Source organism: Mastigoproctus giganteus, chromosome 1 (assembly GCF_048544385.1).
Source record: "Mastigoproctus giganteus isolate SK-2022 chromosome 1, ASM4854438v1, whole genome shotgun sequence".
NCBI classification, from domain to species: domain Eukaryota; kingdom Metazoa; phylum Arthropoda; class Arachnida; order Uropygi; family Thelyphonidae; genus Mastigoproctus; species Mastigoproctus giganteus.
This window is the reverse complement of record NC_143575.1, coordinates 26,759,105-26,778,657: the sequence shown is the minus strand read 5'-3', so window position 1 is coordinate 26,778,657 and position 19,553 is coordinate 26,759,105. Positions and strand designations below refer to the sequence as shown.

At 38.0% G+C, this 19,553-nt stretch overlaps 1 protein-coding gene across 1 annotated transcript in view; it reads left to right on the top strand.

Moving 5' to 3' along the window:
• Positions 1 to 19,553, top strand: part of LOC150090659 (nuclear protein AMMECR1-like) — a 141,089-nt gene that overhangs the window by 16,473 nt on the left and 105,063 nt on the right. Inside the window, exon 2 of the mRNA XM_090379323.1 lies at positions 15,094 to 15,204. Within this exon, the coding sequence (XP_090235449.1) occupies positions 15,094 to 15,204 (111 nt within the window). The remainder of the gene's footprint in view (positions 1 to 15,093; positions 15,205 to 19,553) is intronic.

Genomic DNA, 19,553 nt, shown 5'->3' with positions numbered 1-19,553 from the left:
ACAACATTTCTTCAAAATGTGCTGTGATCTACCATCTCAAGAATTTCATTGCACATGGTTGCTTATAAATTTTAAAATTAAATAATTCAGAATTCTTATTTTAAATTCATACGTATTTAAATTTTTAATTTATGTGAAGTTTGTGTCTTCATGTCATCTGCTAAACTTTCAAAATTGGGGATATACTGTGATAAGGCTAACCGTAAAGAATCTTCTGTCCGGAAGAGTAGAGCTATTCTTTGTCTTTGTTGTTTCAAATAAGAAAAGGCCGATTCACATTGATATGTGGAACCAAAACAGGAATTTAAAAGTTCACTGCATTTTTTACATTTGGGTACTTTTCTTGGCAAACATTTTTCCCAAAGTCTTTTTCTGATGGTTATAGCTTTTAGGATGATATCGTTTCACCATGTAATAATTTCTTTTTCAAGTAATATTTTCTCTGTGTGAAAAATCCCAGCGATTTTTTTTTTTTTTTTTTTTTTTTTTCTGCAATTTGTTTTGTATCTAAGTCGACATTAAAAGGATAAGAAATTTATTGAACAATGTTTTCAATTGTTTTAAAATCGTCAAATCTGGTTTCAAAATCATCCACAACTTTATCAATTTCAGAAACATATTTCTCACTGTTAAATCCAAAAACAGGATATTTTTGCAAATGATCTTGCATATATGTAGAAAAACTACTAATCATGTCACTCACATTTTTTTCCCTTGTAATTCCAAATTCAGATCACTTAATTTAGTAAAATCTGCCAACAAAAGCCAGATCACACAGCCACTCTGTTTCTTATAGCTGCGGCGCCTCCGTAGCCAGGTGGGTAGGAGCAGCAGTGCGTAGCACACGCTTCTTGATTAGACCAGGGTTCGAGCCCATCACCACCAAATACGGAGGATGCGGAAAGGTCAGGGAATGACCACTGCATATCCCGGAGCAATATGGCCTTAGTTGCTAATGCTCCTAAAAAAAAAAAAAAACCAAACCAAACCAATCTTGTAGCTGCTGATAATCATCTCCACTTTGATCAACAAATTTTTTAATTTCATTCAGCAAATTTCGAAATCTCTGTAAAAACTTACTCCGATTCAACCACCTCACATCTGTGTGTAATGTCAGATCTGGTTCATTTTCATCGAGTTGCATTTTGAAAAGTCTCCTTTAGTTAGACTGTCCTCTCTGTGTTGGAATTCACAATTTTGAAAGCTATGTCCATAATGCTTTTAGTATTTAATCTTTTGCTGGTTAACACTTGTTGGTGGATGATACAGTGGTAACTCAAAAAATTGGAATTCATCATCCTTTTGGGTCAATTTTGGCTGCACGTCGACAAGAGTAGTCACGTGGTTCAATGGATTTGTAATAAGCATATACAGTGCTGCGCATAATAATAACATTTAGATTTTGACTAATCTACTTTCTAATATATATTTAAAATTCGTCGTGATCGACTGAAATTAAAGCCACGATTGACTTGTTGGCCACCCCTGGTATACACTTTACTAGATGGGATATGGTTAGGCTGTATCTTGAGTATTTCATTCTGGTCTGGAGGCCTCATTTTTAGGAAGGCTCTAGATCTGCTGGAATGAGTGCAGAGAGAAGCAATGAGATTGGCAAATTGAACAATAGGGTTGTTGTTTGTTGTTGTTTGGTTTTTAGGAGCATTAGCAACTAAGGCCATATTGCTCCGGAATATGCGGTGGTCATTCCTTGACCTTTCCGCATCCTCCATATTTGGTGGTGACGGGCTCGAACCCCGGTCTAATCAAGAAGCGTGTGGTACGCACTGCTGCTCCTTCCCACCTGGCTACGGAACAATAGGGTGGTCTTATAAGAAAGACCAGTTGCAAATTGCAGCATCTGGAGAATAGGCTCCTCCAAGGTGATCTGATTGAGGTGTAAAACACCTCAATCAGCAAGAGGAAGCATTGAGGAAGGTTGGTTTTAAGATAGTGTGGAAGTTGCCTATGGTTAGTTGTTGGAACAAACTTCCATCTGCTGTTCTGGAAGCTAGTAGTTTTAATAAATTCAAGGAAGAACTAGACAAATCATTGGAGGGGATGGGCAGGTGAAGTGGCTTCTTTTTTGGCTGTTGCTTTTTAAGCTTACTTTCATGCATCATTCACCATTATTAATAATTCCAAAAAAATTCTTAGTGACAAAGAATGTACTAAAATTGAATAATGCTTTTGATGTTGAATGAGTGTACCGCTTCTGGAAATATTCTTTTTCATTATTGTTGTCTCCAGTACAGAATATGGAATGCAATGCTTCCCTGCACTCCCTCGAACGAAAGGATGTCTACATCACTGGGAGAGGAGGGGAAAAAAAAAAAAAAAAACAACTGGATTACAACAATTGAAGTTTAACATTCATCATTTTAGGAATATATAAAACAAAAAAAAGTTATGATACTGAAATATTTTTCCACATCTATAAAAGTTTGCATATTATTATTATTTTTTTGATTAATTTAAGCAAATTGCATTGGCATTTTCTTTATTATATCCTTGCCTGCTTAGCAATACAATGACAATATTGGTTGTACCTGACAAAGTGTTCCAGACTACACACCATTCATGATTTTAACATAGTTTTTCTTTCGTGTAGTAGTAGTGGACAAAAAATGATGCAAGAAAGCAAGCTACTTTTTCCTTGAATTTATTATTATATTAGCCATATGGTGCTTATGATGCACCAGCCAAAAAAAAAAAAAAAATCTGAGTACCCTGAGAGAGAGTCTGAAATAGAAGGAAATTGCCAAGAAAGAGAAGAATGATTATATCCAGCTCATGACCGTGGGTGTGCCAAGCCCATACTCACCAGATATAGTCTCCTTTTATTCAAACCATCCACTGAAAAACAAATCATTCAAACAGATGGATGCTTATTCCAACAATGAACCACTTCCTGGTTGAAGGCAAACTTCTACATATCTATCCTGCAACCATCCATCCTCAACTTAAATTTATGCCACCTCATTAGCATTAGTAGAGCTATATCATGCAGCAAAACCAGTAAATTTTATGCATAGGTGGAATTTGAAAATAACAGGTTGTACTACTTTTTATTTCATTGTTTATTTTTTGTCAACATACAAGTTAGTGCAAATGCATCATATTAGTATGCAGCTAAACTCCGAATTAGCAAAAATATGAAAAGGCGGCATCGTTTAAGTTATATCTCATATTGTGAATACCTTCACAACGAGTTGGGGTGCCTCCGTAGCCAGGTGGGTAGGAGCATCAGTGCGCAGCACACGCTTCTTGATCATACCGGGGACCAAATACGGAGGATGCGGAAAGGTTAGGGAATGACTGCATATCCCCGGAGCAATATGGCCTTAGTTGCTAATGCTTCTAAAAACCAAATAACATAGGAAGGAGTATATAATGAGAGCCTTGTCAATTAATTCGGCCCTGGAGAGATTGTGCAAGGCTCATGGGGTAGAATTTTTCTCAGCCTCGTCTGTACTTGTTAACAGGAGAGTGCTTTTACAGGGATCGGATACACTTAAATAGAAAAGGGTGCAAGAATATTTGCTGTGCTATTGAGGCATTGTTAGGTGGGTCGGAAAACTGTTAGCTTGGGGGGGGGATACATAGACTAATAGATTAACGGTAGTCGCTGGCAAAGGTGAAAGCGATTCTTATACCTCTTCTATTCGAATGAGCAGCAGCCTGCAAAACAAGGTGCAGGAGATTTCAGAGACTGCCGGGAGTCATTGTGGAACAAGTAAATATATAGCCTGTGTTAGGGTAGCTAAGAATAAGAACAGGTGCATGTATACTTGTTTGTACACCAATCCTAGGAGTTTAATGTTAAATAAATTTGATGAATTTGAGGTGTTTGTCAAAACATTAAAGGCAGATATTGTTGGGATATCAGAAACGTCGTGTCAAACAGAGATAAGGAATGCCGAATTGAATTTGGGGAGTACAATGTGTACAGAAAGGATAGACAAGAAGGGAGGAGGGGTTATGCTATTAATTGAGAAACAAAATCTAAGGAAGTGCAGCCAGTTGACATGGGTGGACAGTGCAGTGTTGAGTCAATTTGGTGTGACATAAGCACTGGGAAAGCAAAATTGAGAGTAGGAGTGTGTTATAGGCCTGATGAGTAGAATTAGCATTTGTAGAGGCATGTGATGCAAGAAAGCAAGCTTATGCAGCATCAGCCAAAAAAAAAAAAAAAAAAAAAAAAACAACTGTGCAGAGAAATAGAGTGGGCTAGTAAATAAGAGTCTTATAATGGGGAATTTTAATTTCCCAGATATTTACTGGAACTTGTGGGTTGGTCACTTACACACTAGCAAGCCTTTTTTTGGATTTATTGGATGATTGTTTACTACTGCAGCATGTTTGGGAGGCAACCAGAGGGAGTAATATTCTTGATCTGATTATCAGTAGTGATTCTTCGTTAAGGTGACCATTCATCCCTGATTTTCGGGGACAGTCCCGAAACAAGACCGTCCCCCGTCTTATTTTTGTCCCCGATTCTGTATTTCTTCCGTAAAGTTATAAAATAATGAATATGGGACTGGAGCCACAATTTTGCTATTAAAATTCTAGTAACAGTGTAACCATACTGGGAATCCCTGAGGTCTGAACTCGAACATTCTGCCCTGGGCTGTGATCAGTGATGAAAGAGACATCAGAGTGGTTTGTTGATAGGTTTCTCATAGGAGTATTTTTGTAGCGTTGAACACTTGTCTTTCTATTTACTACATGTTTACTGTGTTATTTAATAAAAATTTTATACAAGATTAAAGCTGTAAGTTGCTTTGTATATTTGTATTAAAGAGTGTTTTCTTGCATGAACTACATTTGGAGCGATGAAAAATTACAGGTGAAAGTGGAAACAATGCAAGCTATCATAGCTGTTAAAATAAACATGGGTTTATCGTGTGAGGCCTTTAGTGTGAAAATATAAGCAAATCCTGGTATATTGAAAAAAAATTCATTCTTTAGACATATTACAATAGTTAATTAGTGCAATGCAAACATTTATGTAAGATTGGTTTTTAATGTTTTAAATAAAATGATTATTATTTAAGGTCCTGCATCAGGCCATGCGATGGCTGCTCGTGTTAGAGTGCACCTCTCTGATTGCTGGGGTTAGCACCACCTGGCGTGGTCAGTAGTTGGAGAGGTGACCGTTCTATGGCAGTCAGTGTCGGTCCGCAGCATAATGGGCTGAGATGGGCTATATAAATGCCGAGGGCATTTATATAGCCCATTAAAGGACTCATCCTCTACCAGGAGTATGGGATGGGGGCCTTAAAAAAAAAAAAAAAAAAAAAAAGGTCCCGGTTCTCTGGAAACCCTGAAAAAAAAAATGTTCACCTTATTCTTCGTGCATTAAGAATCTGCAGATAAAGGAACCACTAGGTGGCAGTGATCACAGTGTGCTGATGTGGGATTTACTCAAAGAGGTAACTACCATCAGGGGTAAAGGGAAGGGTTTTGCTTTCATAAAGGTGACTGCGGTGGTCTAAGACTGTTTTTAAATTCTATACAGTGGGACCAACTGATGATGTTACCAATAGCAAATTCTAAATGGGAAGCATTCAAAGAATTAATCTTGGAGGCTACTAGGATTTTCATACCAACTAAGAAATATTGTTCAGGGTTTAGGCTTGAATGAATGTCAGATGAACTAATGAGACTTGTGAGAGAGAAGAAAAATGTATGGGATACATATAAATTAATGGGTGACACGGAAGCCTATGATAAATATAAGCTGGTCTGTAACCAAATCACAATGGAGGTTAGGCAGGCAAAGGCAGATTATGAGAAATCTTTGGTAAAGGATGCAAAGAAAACAGCAAAGAATTCTTTACTTATGTAAACTCTTGATATCGAAGGTTCAACGGTTGATGATCCTTCTCAGGTAGCTAACAAACTGAAAGAGTATTTTGCATCTATGTTTACACATGAAGAGTTATTCAGGGAGGGGAATGCCAGAGGTGTATTAAACTCTGGCAGTGATCTAATTTATTTTGTAATAACAGAGCAAAGTGGAGCAGAAATTGTTGAAGATAAACATAAGAAAAGCACCTGGGGGTGGATGGGATCTATCCAGTTATATTAAAAGAGGCAGCAAAGGAAATAAGCAAATCCTTATCCATAATTATGAGAGCTTCCTTGGACTCAGGGGAGATACCCATGGACTGGAGATGTGCAAAGATGACACAAGTAACTATAGACCTATTAGTTTAACTTGCATTCTGGGAAAAATAATGGAGTCACTGGTTAAAGAAGCATTGTAGGATCATCTAGACAAGGCTGCAGTAATAATTAAGACACAGCATGGGTTTGTTCAAGGGTGGTATTGTGTGACAAATTTGATTGGATACTATGATGTGGTCACAAAGGAACTGAATGTCAAAAAAAATTTTAATATCATATACTTGGATTTCAGGAAAGCTTTTGATACTGTTGCACATGGAAGACTGCTGTACAAATTGGAGAGGTATGGCATTAAGGGCAAGTTGCTATTATGGATAAAGGGATGGTTCAATGGGAGAAGACAGAGTGGTAATCAGTGTTCACCGCTCTTCGTGGACTAATGTTATTAGTGGAGTCCTCCAGAGTTGATTGTTGTTTTCTGTATTTATTAATGATATTAGCATTAGTAGAGGCATATGATGCAAGAAAGCAAGCTTATGCAGCATCAGCCAAAAAAAAAAAAAAAAAAAAACCCTTCCGTTCGTTCGAAAATACCTGTCCATCTGAGCCTTAAATTTATTTAGGATATCAACTTCCACAACAAGGGATGGAAGTCTGTTCTACCAACCAACTACCCGCTGGCTAAAGACAAATTTCCACACGTCTATCCTACATCTGTCTTTCCTCAATTTGAATTTATGCCCTCTCAGGTGATTATTCTGAGCAAGAGGCAGTATCCCATCAGCATTGAGCATGCTCAAACCATTCAAGGCTTTGTACACCTCTATCAGATCACCTAGCCGGTGCCTAGTCTCCAGACACTGTAATTTGCAAAACTTAACCCTTTCTTTGTAAGAGCAACCCTTTGTTCCGTTCACTAACCTTTTTGCCCTTCTCTGTACTCGTGCCAGCAGCTCTACATCCTTCTTGAAATGAGGCCTCCAGACCTGTAGACCTGTACTCAAGGTGCGGCCTGACCATTGCCTTATACAAGGGAATAATCACCTCCCTATCCCTGCTAGAAAAATTCCTGTATATCATTGACAATACACCATGAGCTTCTCTTGTAGCCCATCTGCACTGCTCAGAAAACTTCATATCTGCCTGCACAATTACCCCCAGGTCATTTTCATTCTCTATCACTGTCAGTGTAGTACCACAGAGTTGATATGTTGCTCTGGGGTTGCTGTTTCCCATATGTAGTACTTTACTTTTGTCAATGTTAAACTTCATTTACCACTTCTCAGCCCATCTGCTCAACCTTTCCAGATCCTTTTGCAGCAGCAGCATAGCGTCAGTAGCGTCCTTAACAACCCTGCCAACCTTTGTATCGTCTGTAAACCTGGACATTAAGCTTGATATACCATCATTAATATTATTTATAAATACAGAAAACAACAATGGACCCAACACTGAACCCTGAGGGACTTCACTAATAACATTAGTCCACGATAAGCCTTGTCCATTAATTACCACTCTCTGTCTTCTGCTACTCAACCATCCCTTTATCCATAGCAACAATTTGCCACACTGCTCCAATTTGTGCAGCTGTCTTCCATGTGCAACAGTATCAAAAGCCTTTCTAAGAGCCAAATATATAATATCAAAGTTATTCCCTGCATCCAATTTTTTGTGACTACATCATAGTATCCAATCAAATTGGTCAGGCAAGACCCTTCCCTTAACAAAACCATGCTGTGTCTGAGCTATAACTGAATTCTTCTCAAGATGTTCCTGCAGTGCTTCTTTAACCAGTGCTTCCATTAATTTTCCTGGAACAGAAGTTAAACTCACAGGTCTATAATTACTTGTGTCAGCCTTTGATCCTCCTTTGTGAATTGGCGTTACATTTGCACATCTCCAGTCTGTGGGTACCTCCCTTGAGTCCAAGGAAGCTCTCATAATTATGGCTAACAGATTGCTTACTTCCTTTGCTGTCTCCTTTAATATAATTGGATAGATCCCATCCACCCCAGGTGCCTTTCTTGTATTTATCTTCAACAATTTCTCCTCCACTTTACTCTCAATTATTACAAAATCATCTAGCTCACTGCCAGTGTTTACTTCATCTATGGCATTCCCCTTCCTGAATAATTCCTCATGTGTGAATGTAGATGCAAAATATTGATTTAGTTTGTTAGCTACCTGAGCAGTATCATGAACAGTTGAACCATCGATATCAAGTGGACCAATCTGATTCATCCCCTTTCTTCTAGAGTTTACATAAGTAAAGAACTCTTTGCTGTTTTTCTTTGCATCCCTTGCCAAAGATTTCTTGTAATCTCCCTTCGCCTGCCTAACCTCCTGTTTAACTTGGTTACAGATTAACTTATATCTATCATAGGCTTCTGTATCACATGTTAATTTATATGTATCCCATGCATTTTTCTTCTCAGCCATATGTCTCTTTAGTTCATCTGACATCCATTTAGGCCTGAACCTTGAACAATATTTCTTAGTTGGTATGTAAAGCCTAGTAGCTTCCAAGAAAAATTCTTTGAATGCTTCCCATTTTGAGTTTTCCGTTGATAACATCATCAGTTGGTCCCACTGTATAGAATTTAAATACTGTCTCAGACCATCGTAGTCTCCTTTACGAAAGCAGTAACCCTTCCCTTTAACCCTGATGGTAGTTACCTCCTTTAGTAAATCCCACTTCAGCACACTTATCACTGCCACCTAGTGGTTCCTGTATCTGCAGATTCTTAATGCAAGAAGAATCACTACTGATAATCAAATCAAGAGTATTGCTCCCTCTAGTTGCCTCCCAAACATGCTGATTTAGAAAACAATCATCCACAAAAGCCTTACTAGTGTGTGAGTGACCAACCCACAAATTTCAGTCAATATCTGGGAAATTAAAATCCCACATTATAAGACTCTGATTTACTGGCCCACTCTATTTCCCTGTACTGTTCCTTATTATACTCATCAGAGTCATTAGGCCTATAGCACACTCCTACTCTCAATTTTGATCTCCCAATGCTTATGTCACACCAAACTGACTTGACACTGCGCTGTCCAGTGATGTCAACTGGTTTCACTTCCTTGGATTTTATGTGTTTCTTAACTAATAGCATAACCCCTCCTCCCTTCCTATCCTGTCTATCCTTTCTGTAGATGTTGTACTCCCCAAATTCCAGTTCTGCATTACTTATATCTGTGTGACACCACGTATCTGATATCCCAACAATATCTGCCTTTGATGCTTTGAGCAATACTTCAAATTCATCAAATTTATTTACCAAACTCCTAGCATTGGTGTACATGCAAGTATACATGCACCTGTTCTTTTTCTTAGCTACCCTGACGCAACCCATGTGTTTACAAAGGGTACTAGGAAAGTTTTGCAATACAGCTTTGTTTATTTAATTTTTTCAAAGTAATTTCCTCTACATTCAATACACCTCTCCATCCTCCAAAACCAATCTTTAAACCAGTTCTGCCAAGTTTCACTAGGGAGTAAAGCACACTCGTTGTCCCAAACCCGTAGAAGGTCCTCATCACTGGAAAACCGCCTCCCTTTTAGCTTCATTTTCACATGCGGGAACAGTGCAAAGTCGCAGGGAGCAAGGTCTGGACTGTAGGGAGGGTGCTCGAGAAGTTTCAGTCCTGTCGTGGTCAAATATTCGGTGCGGGCTTTGGCGCTGTGAGCTGCAGCATTATCGTGATGGAGGTACCGGGTGTCCATTCTTGACTTTGGCCGCAGGTTCTTCATAGATCCAATGACTTTAGGCAGGCATTGTTCAGTATACCACTTAGCTGTGACTGTCTTCTGCGTGTCCAATACGACACGTTCCACAATTCCACTTGATTTGAAAAATACAGCTATCATTTTCTTCTTTACAGATCGGGATTTTCTGACAATTACGGGTGTGTCGTCTTCATCAAAGACCCAAACTTTGTTTTGAGCCTTGGTCGGCAGATCGTAATAGTACAGCCAAGTCTCGTCACCTGTCACGATGTTGTTCACATACCGAGATTGTCCCTTATCAAACTTTTTTAACATCTCCCGGCACCAAGTCACACGTCGTGTCATCTGCTCTTCAGTCAGTTGATGCGGCACCCAGAGAGAACAAAGTTTCTTCACGTGCAAATGATCTTGCAGAATCGAACGAATTGCTGGTGCATTTAGGCCCAAAGTATCCTCTATCTGTTGGTAGGTCACTCGCCTGTTTTCGTCGAGCATTTTCCTCACAGCAGTAACGTTTTCCTCCATAACTGACGTTCGTGGCGTTCCCGGCCTCTCAGAATCCTCCAGAGTGAAATTTCCCCTTTGGAATTCTCTATACCACCTGAATATCGTTGTACGATGTGGACAATCATCATCTAGTGCAAGAGTCATTTCTTCTAAGCACTGGTCTATGGTTAAACCACGCACGAAATTATACCGCAAAACTGTCCTTATCTCATTTCGTGACCACGATGCCATCGCAAGCACTTTACACTCTCACTACTAATGAATAACTGAGCCCATCGACTTGGCGCGGCGGCTACTATGCACGTGTGAACATGTCTCAACATGCAGCAACAAGCAGCTTCCTGTGATTCATTGTTGCGTCATATTGCAAAACTTTCCTAGTACCCTTTGTACTTGTACCCCATTGACTCTCAGCAGTCTCTGAAATATCCTGCATCTTATTTTCCTTGCTGCTTCTCATTCCAATAGTAGCAGTGCAAGAATCACTTTCACCTCTGCCAGTGGCTACTGTTAATCTATTAGTCCTTGTATCTCCCCAATCTAGCATTTTTCCGACCCACCTAACACTGCCTCGATAGCATCAGCAAATATTCTTGCACCCTTTCTATTTAGGTGTATCCCATCCCTATAGAAGCACTCTCCTGTTAACAAGTACAGTCCAGGCTGAAAAAAATTCTACCCCTTGAGCCTTGCACAATCTTTCCAGGGCCTAATTGATCTACAGGGCTCTCATCATATACTCCCTCCTATCGTGTCTGGGCAGAATTGCAGACACTTTCAAATTCAACCGTAATTCACGGCTTTTTTCAACAGTGACCTGTACTTGTTAAGTAATTCTGCCGGTCTCCTACTCTTAATATCATTAGTGCCAACATGTACAACTATATCACCTTTTGTGCCCTTAAAAGATGATATCCGCTCTACAATGTCATTAACCTTTGCCCCTGGCAGACATACCTAGGTCCTGTTCCACCTATCCTTTTTACAAAGCATGTTTCCCGTTCCCCTGACAATAGAGTCACCAACAACTACTATTTCCTTTGGGACCAGCGCATTTTGCCTTGGGGGCTGCCACTGTGTTGTGTGATGCCCAATTGCAAGCTCTGGCGTTGGTATGGGCAGCTGAGAGCTTGATAGGCCACTCACTTTTAATCCTTCGAGGGCATCCACCCTGTCCATATTAATGAAGGTATATCAAGTTTAATGTCTAAATTTGCAGATGATACAAAGCTTGGCAGGGGTGTTAATGACAGTATGCTGCTGCAACAGGATGTAGAAAAGCTGAGCAGATCCAGTTGAGAGAGAGGTGGCAACTGAATGTAAAGCAATTGACAAATGTAAAATGTATGTGAGTAGCAGTAACCACAGAGTAATGCATCGATTGTGTGGTACTACACTGAGGCTGGTAGAGAATGAAGAGGACCTTGGGGTAATTGTGCAGTCGGATATGTAGTTTTCAGAGCAGTGTAGATGGTCTGCAAGAGTAGATCATGCTGTCTTGTCAGTGACAGAACTTTTTCTAGCTGGGATAAGGTGATTATCCCCTTGTATAAAGCAATGGTCAGGCCACACATTGAGTACTGTATACAGGTCTGGCGGCCTCATTTTAAGAATGTAGAGCTACTGGAATGAGTACAGAGAAGGGCAAGAAAATAGTGAATGGAACAAAGGGTTGCTGTTATGAAGAAAGGCTTAAATTTTGCAAATTACAGTGTTTGGAGACTAGGCAGCTGTGAGGTGATCTGATTGAGGTGTATAAGGTCTTGAATGGTTTGAGGAAACTCAACTCTATTGGGATTCTTCTTGCCCAAATTAATCGCTTGAGGGGATAAAAATTCAAATTGAGGGAAGAAAGTTTTCGAATAGATGTGCAGATATTGCCTTTAGCCAGCGAATAGTTGATTGCTGGAACAAATCTCCATCTGTTGCAGAAGCTGACAGCTTAAATAAATTCAAGGCAGGCAGAACTAGACAAATATTTGGAGCGAATGGATGGGTGAAATGAAAATTTTTTTTTTCCCCCCTTTTCTTTTCTTTTTTTTTTTTGGCCGATGCCGCATAAGCTTGCTTTCTTGCATCATATGGCTCTGCTAATGCTAATCTGCAACAACAGTAAGTAAATTGTAAAAGACATTTTTTATTGTAGATTTCTGTTATTAAAATGAATGATTTCAAAGTATTCAAAATAAATAACAAGAAATTGAAAAAAAAAAAAAAAGCCTGTTGTCTAATCACTTTGTACCTTATCCACTTCATTACCCTTTTTTATACTTATTCATTAATCTAGAAGTTGCATATGTGAGACTTAATTTCTGCTCTTCTCAAATAATGCAATTATGTGAAAAGAGCAATTTTTCTGTTAATTGCACCACCAACATTGATTACGCTTTGTAGGTAAAAAATCTCAAGTTAATAGCTATACTGTAGATTATAAAAAAGTGAGAACATTTTTACTGTGGAAGAAGAAAAAAATAAGACAGCAATAATCATTGTTTTGGTAGTTAGTGCTGTTTCTTTGGGGAGGGGGAAATTGCACTATTAGCATTATTTGGCAACATGATGCAAGGAAGTAAAGCTTATACAGTACCATCCAAAACACATTTCTTTGCTTATTCCTTCCAATATTTTTGTCCAAAACATCCTTAAATTTATTCAAACTACCCATCTCCAAAACTAAGTGGAAGTTTATTCCAACAACTGATTATGCTTCGTCTGCATGCAAATTTCTGCACATCTATTATGAAACCATTTTCAATTCAATGGGAAGTTTTATTTGTGCTTTTAAGTGTGTAGCTTGCATAGAAATTAACCTTGAATGTGCAGCAGCATTGACACAACTTGCAGTGATAGTGCAACTGTAATTTTTTTTTTTTTTTTTTTTTTGTGTGACAGGCCTGTCAAACTAGTGGCCCTCAAAATATTTTTTTATGTAGCTCTTAACTGTTGTCAACTTTTACAGGTTAATAATGTAAACCCGTATGCGGGTTTACATTATTAACCTGTATCAGAGGAGAAATATCGGGAAAGCCCTCCATGGTTGGGGAAACAGGTCCTGTGCATGCAACACGTCACAGAACCTGCTATAAATATGCATACTGAGCTTCGAACAGACAGTTGCAAAAGTAGGCATGCAAGATGACATGTTCAACAGAATTAACAGACTTCCAACATGGAATGACAGTAGGATGCCACATAAGCAAGCATTCCGTACGAGACATTGCAGTCACTCAGGGGATCCCTAGGTTAGTGATGTCATATGCAAATGGAAGAGGAATGGGACTGAATCTGCCAAAAAATGGCCTGGTAAACCCCAAAAACTAATAGAATGGGATGAGAATTCTGTGAGGAACTGTGTGCAAATTTTAATTTGCCATTGTCTCAAGTCACACAAACCCTCTGTGAGAGTATTGGGACTAATATCAGCACTAGTACAATACGAAGGACACTCCATGATGTGGGTTACAATGGTCGTGCAGCTGTTCACAAGCCATTGATTACCTCAACAAATGCTAGATGCAAATTAACATGGTGTAAGCAGTGCAGTTCCTGGACTGTAGAGCAGTGGAAAGCAGTCCTATGGACAGATGAGTCGAGGTTAGAACTCTACCAGTCTCATGGCCATTCCTGGGTGTGGGGAATGCCAGGGGAACAGTTCCTTCCTGATTGTATCCTCCCAACAATGAAGTTTGGAGGAGGCAGTGTCATAGTATGGGGCTGCTTTTCATAGCTTTGCTTGGGACCATTAGTTGTTATCGGCAAAATCACGAATACCAGGACAACCTGGAAAATTATGCACTTCCAACATTATGGCAGTACTTCAAGGAAGCCCCATATCTGTATCAGCAAGACAACACTCCATGCCATACTGCTCAGGCTGTAACAGCAGTTTGAGGACATTTTGGTTTGGTTTTTTTTTAGGAGCATTAGCAACTAAGGCCATATTGCTCCGGGGATATGTGGTGGTCATTCCCTGACCTTTCCTCATCCTCCGTATTTGGTGGTCACGGGCTTGAACCCCGGTCTAATCAAGAAGTGTGTGCTACGCACTGCTGCTCCTGCCCACCTAGCTATGGAGGTGCCGGTTTGAGGACATGGATGTGGAAAAGTTGGATTGACCAGCCCAGAGAAGCCTGATCTGAACCCTATCAAGCATCTTTGGAATGTATTGGATCGTCGGTTATGTGCACGTTGATCGCCCAAAAACAAGGCTGAACTGGTGGCTGCGTTAAAGGCCGAGTAGAGGAACATATCACGTGACATTTATAAAAAGCTGGTTGAGATTATGCCGTGAAGTTTGAAGGCCGTCATGAAAGCAAAAGGTTTCAGCACAAAATATTAAATTACACAATAAAACCTCTTAATGGTAGGGCAATGTATATGGGAATGGTAAATGGTAATACTTAGAGATACACTGATATAAGTTTTAAATAAAGTTCATAAATTACATAAACCTTCATAAGTGGTGCTGGTTGTGAAATCACATATTTTTGTGCAGGAGGAAATACATGAATGTACTTAAATTTCCTTCAATAATGCTACACTGGTGTGCTGTGTGCATGTTTATCCAGCCTGTTAGCTCCTGAAAACCATTGGCGTGGCCAATGGTTTTCAGTAACCATAAAATTGGTTTATATTTTTATATAGGGCTCTTGAAAAAATAAGAATTTTGTAAAGAATCTATAGTTCTAAACAGGAAGTTATAGTTTTGTGTCAATTTTTAGCCCTCTCTTTGTGACCTGGAAGATTGGAAAAGATCGTAAATTAAGAGGCTGTATTGGAACATTCAATTCCATGAATCTCCATGCAGGACTCAGGGAATATTCTGTTACTAGGTAAGTAAATTTAAGAAAAAAAAAAAAAAAGAAATTTTCTTATGGCTTCGTCTGTATTATATTTAATAATAAAAAATAATTTTGGATTTCATTTAGTTATGGCTTATAATCATTACACTTTTTTAAATTGGAGAATTCATTTCAAATTTTGGTTTTATTTATAAATTTAAAAATAGCTTCAGCTACAATTCCGTTGATAACAGGAACTAAACCCTCCATAACTTTCATTTTTTTGTTGTTAATAATTTTCATTTTTATGATTGGAGAGTTGGCAGATTATCAATTGTGACGGAGAAAAAATATTCAGCAATTGCTAAGCAATAGTAAATATTGTCTATATATTAATAGGAAACGAAATTTCTTGTGTCATTTACTTGTAGTTTGGCACAGTCAGTTTTGTGCAGAAGGTATTAATGCTTTCATTAAAAATTATACAGTGTCACCAAGAAAAGATGCAAATGTTCTGAATTCCTATCTGTTGATGTATTGGGCTGCCACTGATGATTTTGGTGCTATTAAACACAAGACATGGAAGTTTTTTTACTAATGTTAATGTAGTGGGAAAATTTTGTAATTAAGATGGAATACTCAGTAGTGTTTTGTTGTGTATTTAAAGTGAGATTTGGTTGCAAAAAAGAGGTCAAGACAGATCAATTTTGAGCTCAGTAAAGATGTTTGAACTGTCTGGCTTTGTAATAGACAATAAGAAGAACTTGTGTTTATGCCAGATATGTGTGAATATGCTTTAAAATACTGAATGTGTACAGGAAAGCAAGTATTTGTAGCCCAAGGAAATCTGTGAAATTGTTGCAATAGCTGGATTAAAAAGAGTGCAGATTTAAGCATTGTTTAACAAGACTTAAAACTGCTTCCTTACAAAATTCAGATGCACCAGTCCCTGAACAATGTTAACATAGAAAGACGATTTACTTTTTGATTCAATTTTGTCAACGTTTGACAAATAGCACAACAATCATACACCATGCCATTCAGTGATGAAGCACACTTCCACTTCAGCAGCTACATTAGTGAGAAGATTATATATGAGACTTCATGCATGAGGTAGTAAGAACCCCAAGACAGTCATAGAGATATACCTATAAATCCTGAAAAAATACATGGTGTGGTGCACATTTCATCAGCTGTAATCCATGGACCTGTTTTCCTGGATGATACAGTCTGAAATGCCTGATATTCGAACGACTGGGCAAAACCACACGTGAATGCAGTTTGATTCCTGAAGGAACATTTTAATGATAGGGCCATTTATAATTAATTGATATGCTGGTAATTGGATGGATTTGGCTACTGTACTTGCTAGATCTGAATCCCTATGATTATTTCTCATAGGAATTCATGAAGTGCAACATTTACAGGAATAATCTACATGCCATTGAAAAATTGAGAAGCTAAATCATAACTGTTTTGGAGTGACACTGAAGAAACACTAGCTGCATTTTTGGTAAACTTCAGTTGATGTCTATAATCTTGGATCACACATTGAATATGTTTGTATTTGAATAATAAAAAAACATGTGTTATTGTTTAATGGTACCAGACTTGCCAGTGTAATACAGTACATTAAGAAAGAAAAAAAAAAAAAATTAGATATTTGAAAATGTTGCATCTTTTTTTGATGACCCTCTATGAATTAAATTTTAAACTATTATTATAATTTAATTAAAACTAGTTGTCTGTTAAGAAGGTGGAGAAGGAGTGTGGGGTTATGATTTTAAGTCTATGGTATACCCAGGTTGGCTAGAACAGGTGGAATATTTTCTTCACCTCGAGTACTCAGATAGCTGAGGAAGTGAAAGAGAAAAGATTAGACAGCAAACAATGTATGGGGAAAGGAAAGGTGTTAAAAGTAGTTTGGAGCGGAAACAAAAGTCAAGCTGTTGCAAAGTTTAGATTGCTGACTAATATGAGATGAGTAGAAAGAATCTTGTTTATAAAACTAATAATAAAATTAAGTTACTCCTGAAATATGTTGAATAATAAATTATTGGAAACAGATTTTGAATGGTGTAAACTGTTGTGTGGACACTGAGGATGAGTACTGGCATGCTATAAATAAAATCTTTTTGAGATCAACTTACAGTGTTCTAAATTTCAGATTTTCGATGGTGGTTCATAAGTTATGTGAGAGGCAGACAACTGTCAATGCTTGTTGATAGTTTACGCTTTGTGCAACCTTACAAAATTGTTGACTCCAAATACACAATGGCAAGTCATGAAATTTATTTGACTTTGTGGTGCTAAATGATACCGTCTTTATTGCCTCACTTTTGGAATGAAGGTAATGCACCCATGACTCATCTCCACTAACTCTGTGGCATAGGAAATTATCCTCTTCAGTGTTATACTGAGCCAGCAACATAGTACACGTGAACCCCGTTGTTTTGGCTCATCTCTAAGTCTTACAAACACAATTGAATCCTTATATGGACATTATGAAAAACAGATCTGATGCTTACATTGAGTTCCTTATCACACGTGATTTGCACAGTACTCTTAAAGACAAGGTACCTGTGAGGAGATCTGATTGAGTTTATTAAGGATTTGAATGGATTCAGTAAGCTTAATTGCTAATAGAATCCTTCGTCCTATTCAGGGTAGACACAATTGAGCATAAATTCAAATCAAGGAAGGATGGTCGCGGGATAGATGTGCAGAAGTTTGCTTTCAGCCAGCAGATAGTTAATTGTCGGAACAAACTTCCATCTGGTGTTTTCGAAGTGGATAGTTTGAATAAATTCAAGGAAGAACTAGCCAAGATATGAGGGGATGGACAGGTGATATGGAAAGGTTTTTTTTTTTTTTTTTTTGACTAATGCTGTATAAGCTTGCTTTTTTGCATCATTTGCCATTATTATTAATAATAATAATAATAAATTCAGCTTAATGAGCTGGTTTCATAAATGAGCTAATTTTATTTTTAATTTAGCTAGAGATTGTGTAGGTTACTACTTAATATATGTAGAACGTTGTTTCATTCCAATCTTGCCGCTATTGTTATAGTATAGGGAGAGTGGTAGGGGGAATTCAAAATTTTTAATTGTGGTAAATAGGTACCTCTAAAGTTCAAATCAGTTAGGTTGGCATTAGTTGGATGAATTTGTATATATTATAATTAACTTAATTCCAATTCACTTGGTGGTCATGTATCTTTTTGTTTAGCTAAGGATATAACTAATTTAACATTGTGATCGTTACAGTATAGCGTAACAAATATTCCGAACTTATTAGGTCAAGGTATAACGTAAAACTAGATAGCGTAATATGTATCACTACATTAAGGAATCTATTAGATTAGTGTAGTATTGATAATTAATTAATTAAATTTATAAATCTTATTAATTTTCATTATTAATCAATTGTATTCAAACCGATATCATGCCCCAGACTAGAGCAGTAAACCAAAGTGCACAATATAGCAGGGTGGTGTTAACAACCGATGATGCTAACAACAGCATATTCTAAATGGGAAGCATTCAAGAAATTAATTTGGAAGCTACTAGACTTTTCATACCAACTAAGAAATACTGTTCAAAGTTTAGACCTAAATGGAAGTCAGATGAACTAAGGAGACTCGTGGCAGATAAGAAAATTGCATGGCATGCATATGCATTATCAGTTGACACAGAAGCCTATGGTAGATATAAGCTAGTCTGTAATCAAGTCACAAACGAGGTTATGCAAGCAAAGGCATATTATGAGAAATCTTTGGCAAAGGATGCAAAGAAAAACAGCAGACTTCTTTGCTTGTATAAGCTCTGGAAGAAAGGAGATGAATCAGTTTTGTTCACTTGATATCTATGGTTCGACTGTTGATGATCCTGCTCAGATAGATGACAAACTGAATGAGTAGGGAAATGAATGCCAGACACTTATCAAACTCTTAACAGAGAGCTAAATGATTTTGTAATAACTGAGAGGAAAGTGGAAGAGAAATTGTTGAAGTTAAACATAAGAAAGGCACCTGGTGTAGATGGGATCTATCCAGTTATGTTAAAAGTGGTGATAAATGAAGTGAGCAAACCCTTAGCTATAAATATGAGAGCTGCCTTGGGCTTGGGGGAGGGCCCCACAGACTGGAGATGTGCAAATGTATCCTCAATTCACAAAGGGTGACACCAATAATAACAGACCTATTAGTTAACTTCTGTTCAGGGAAAATAATGGAGTCGCTGGTTAAAGAAAATTGCAGTTTCATCTAGACAAGACTACAGTAATAATTCAGACAGCATAGGTTTGTTAAGCATAAGTCTTATTTGACCAATATGATTGGATACTGTGATGTGGTCGCAAAGGAACTGGGTGCAAAAAATAATTTTGATATCATGTAC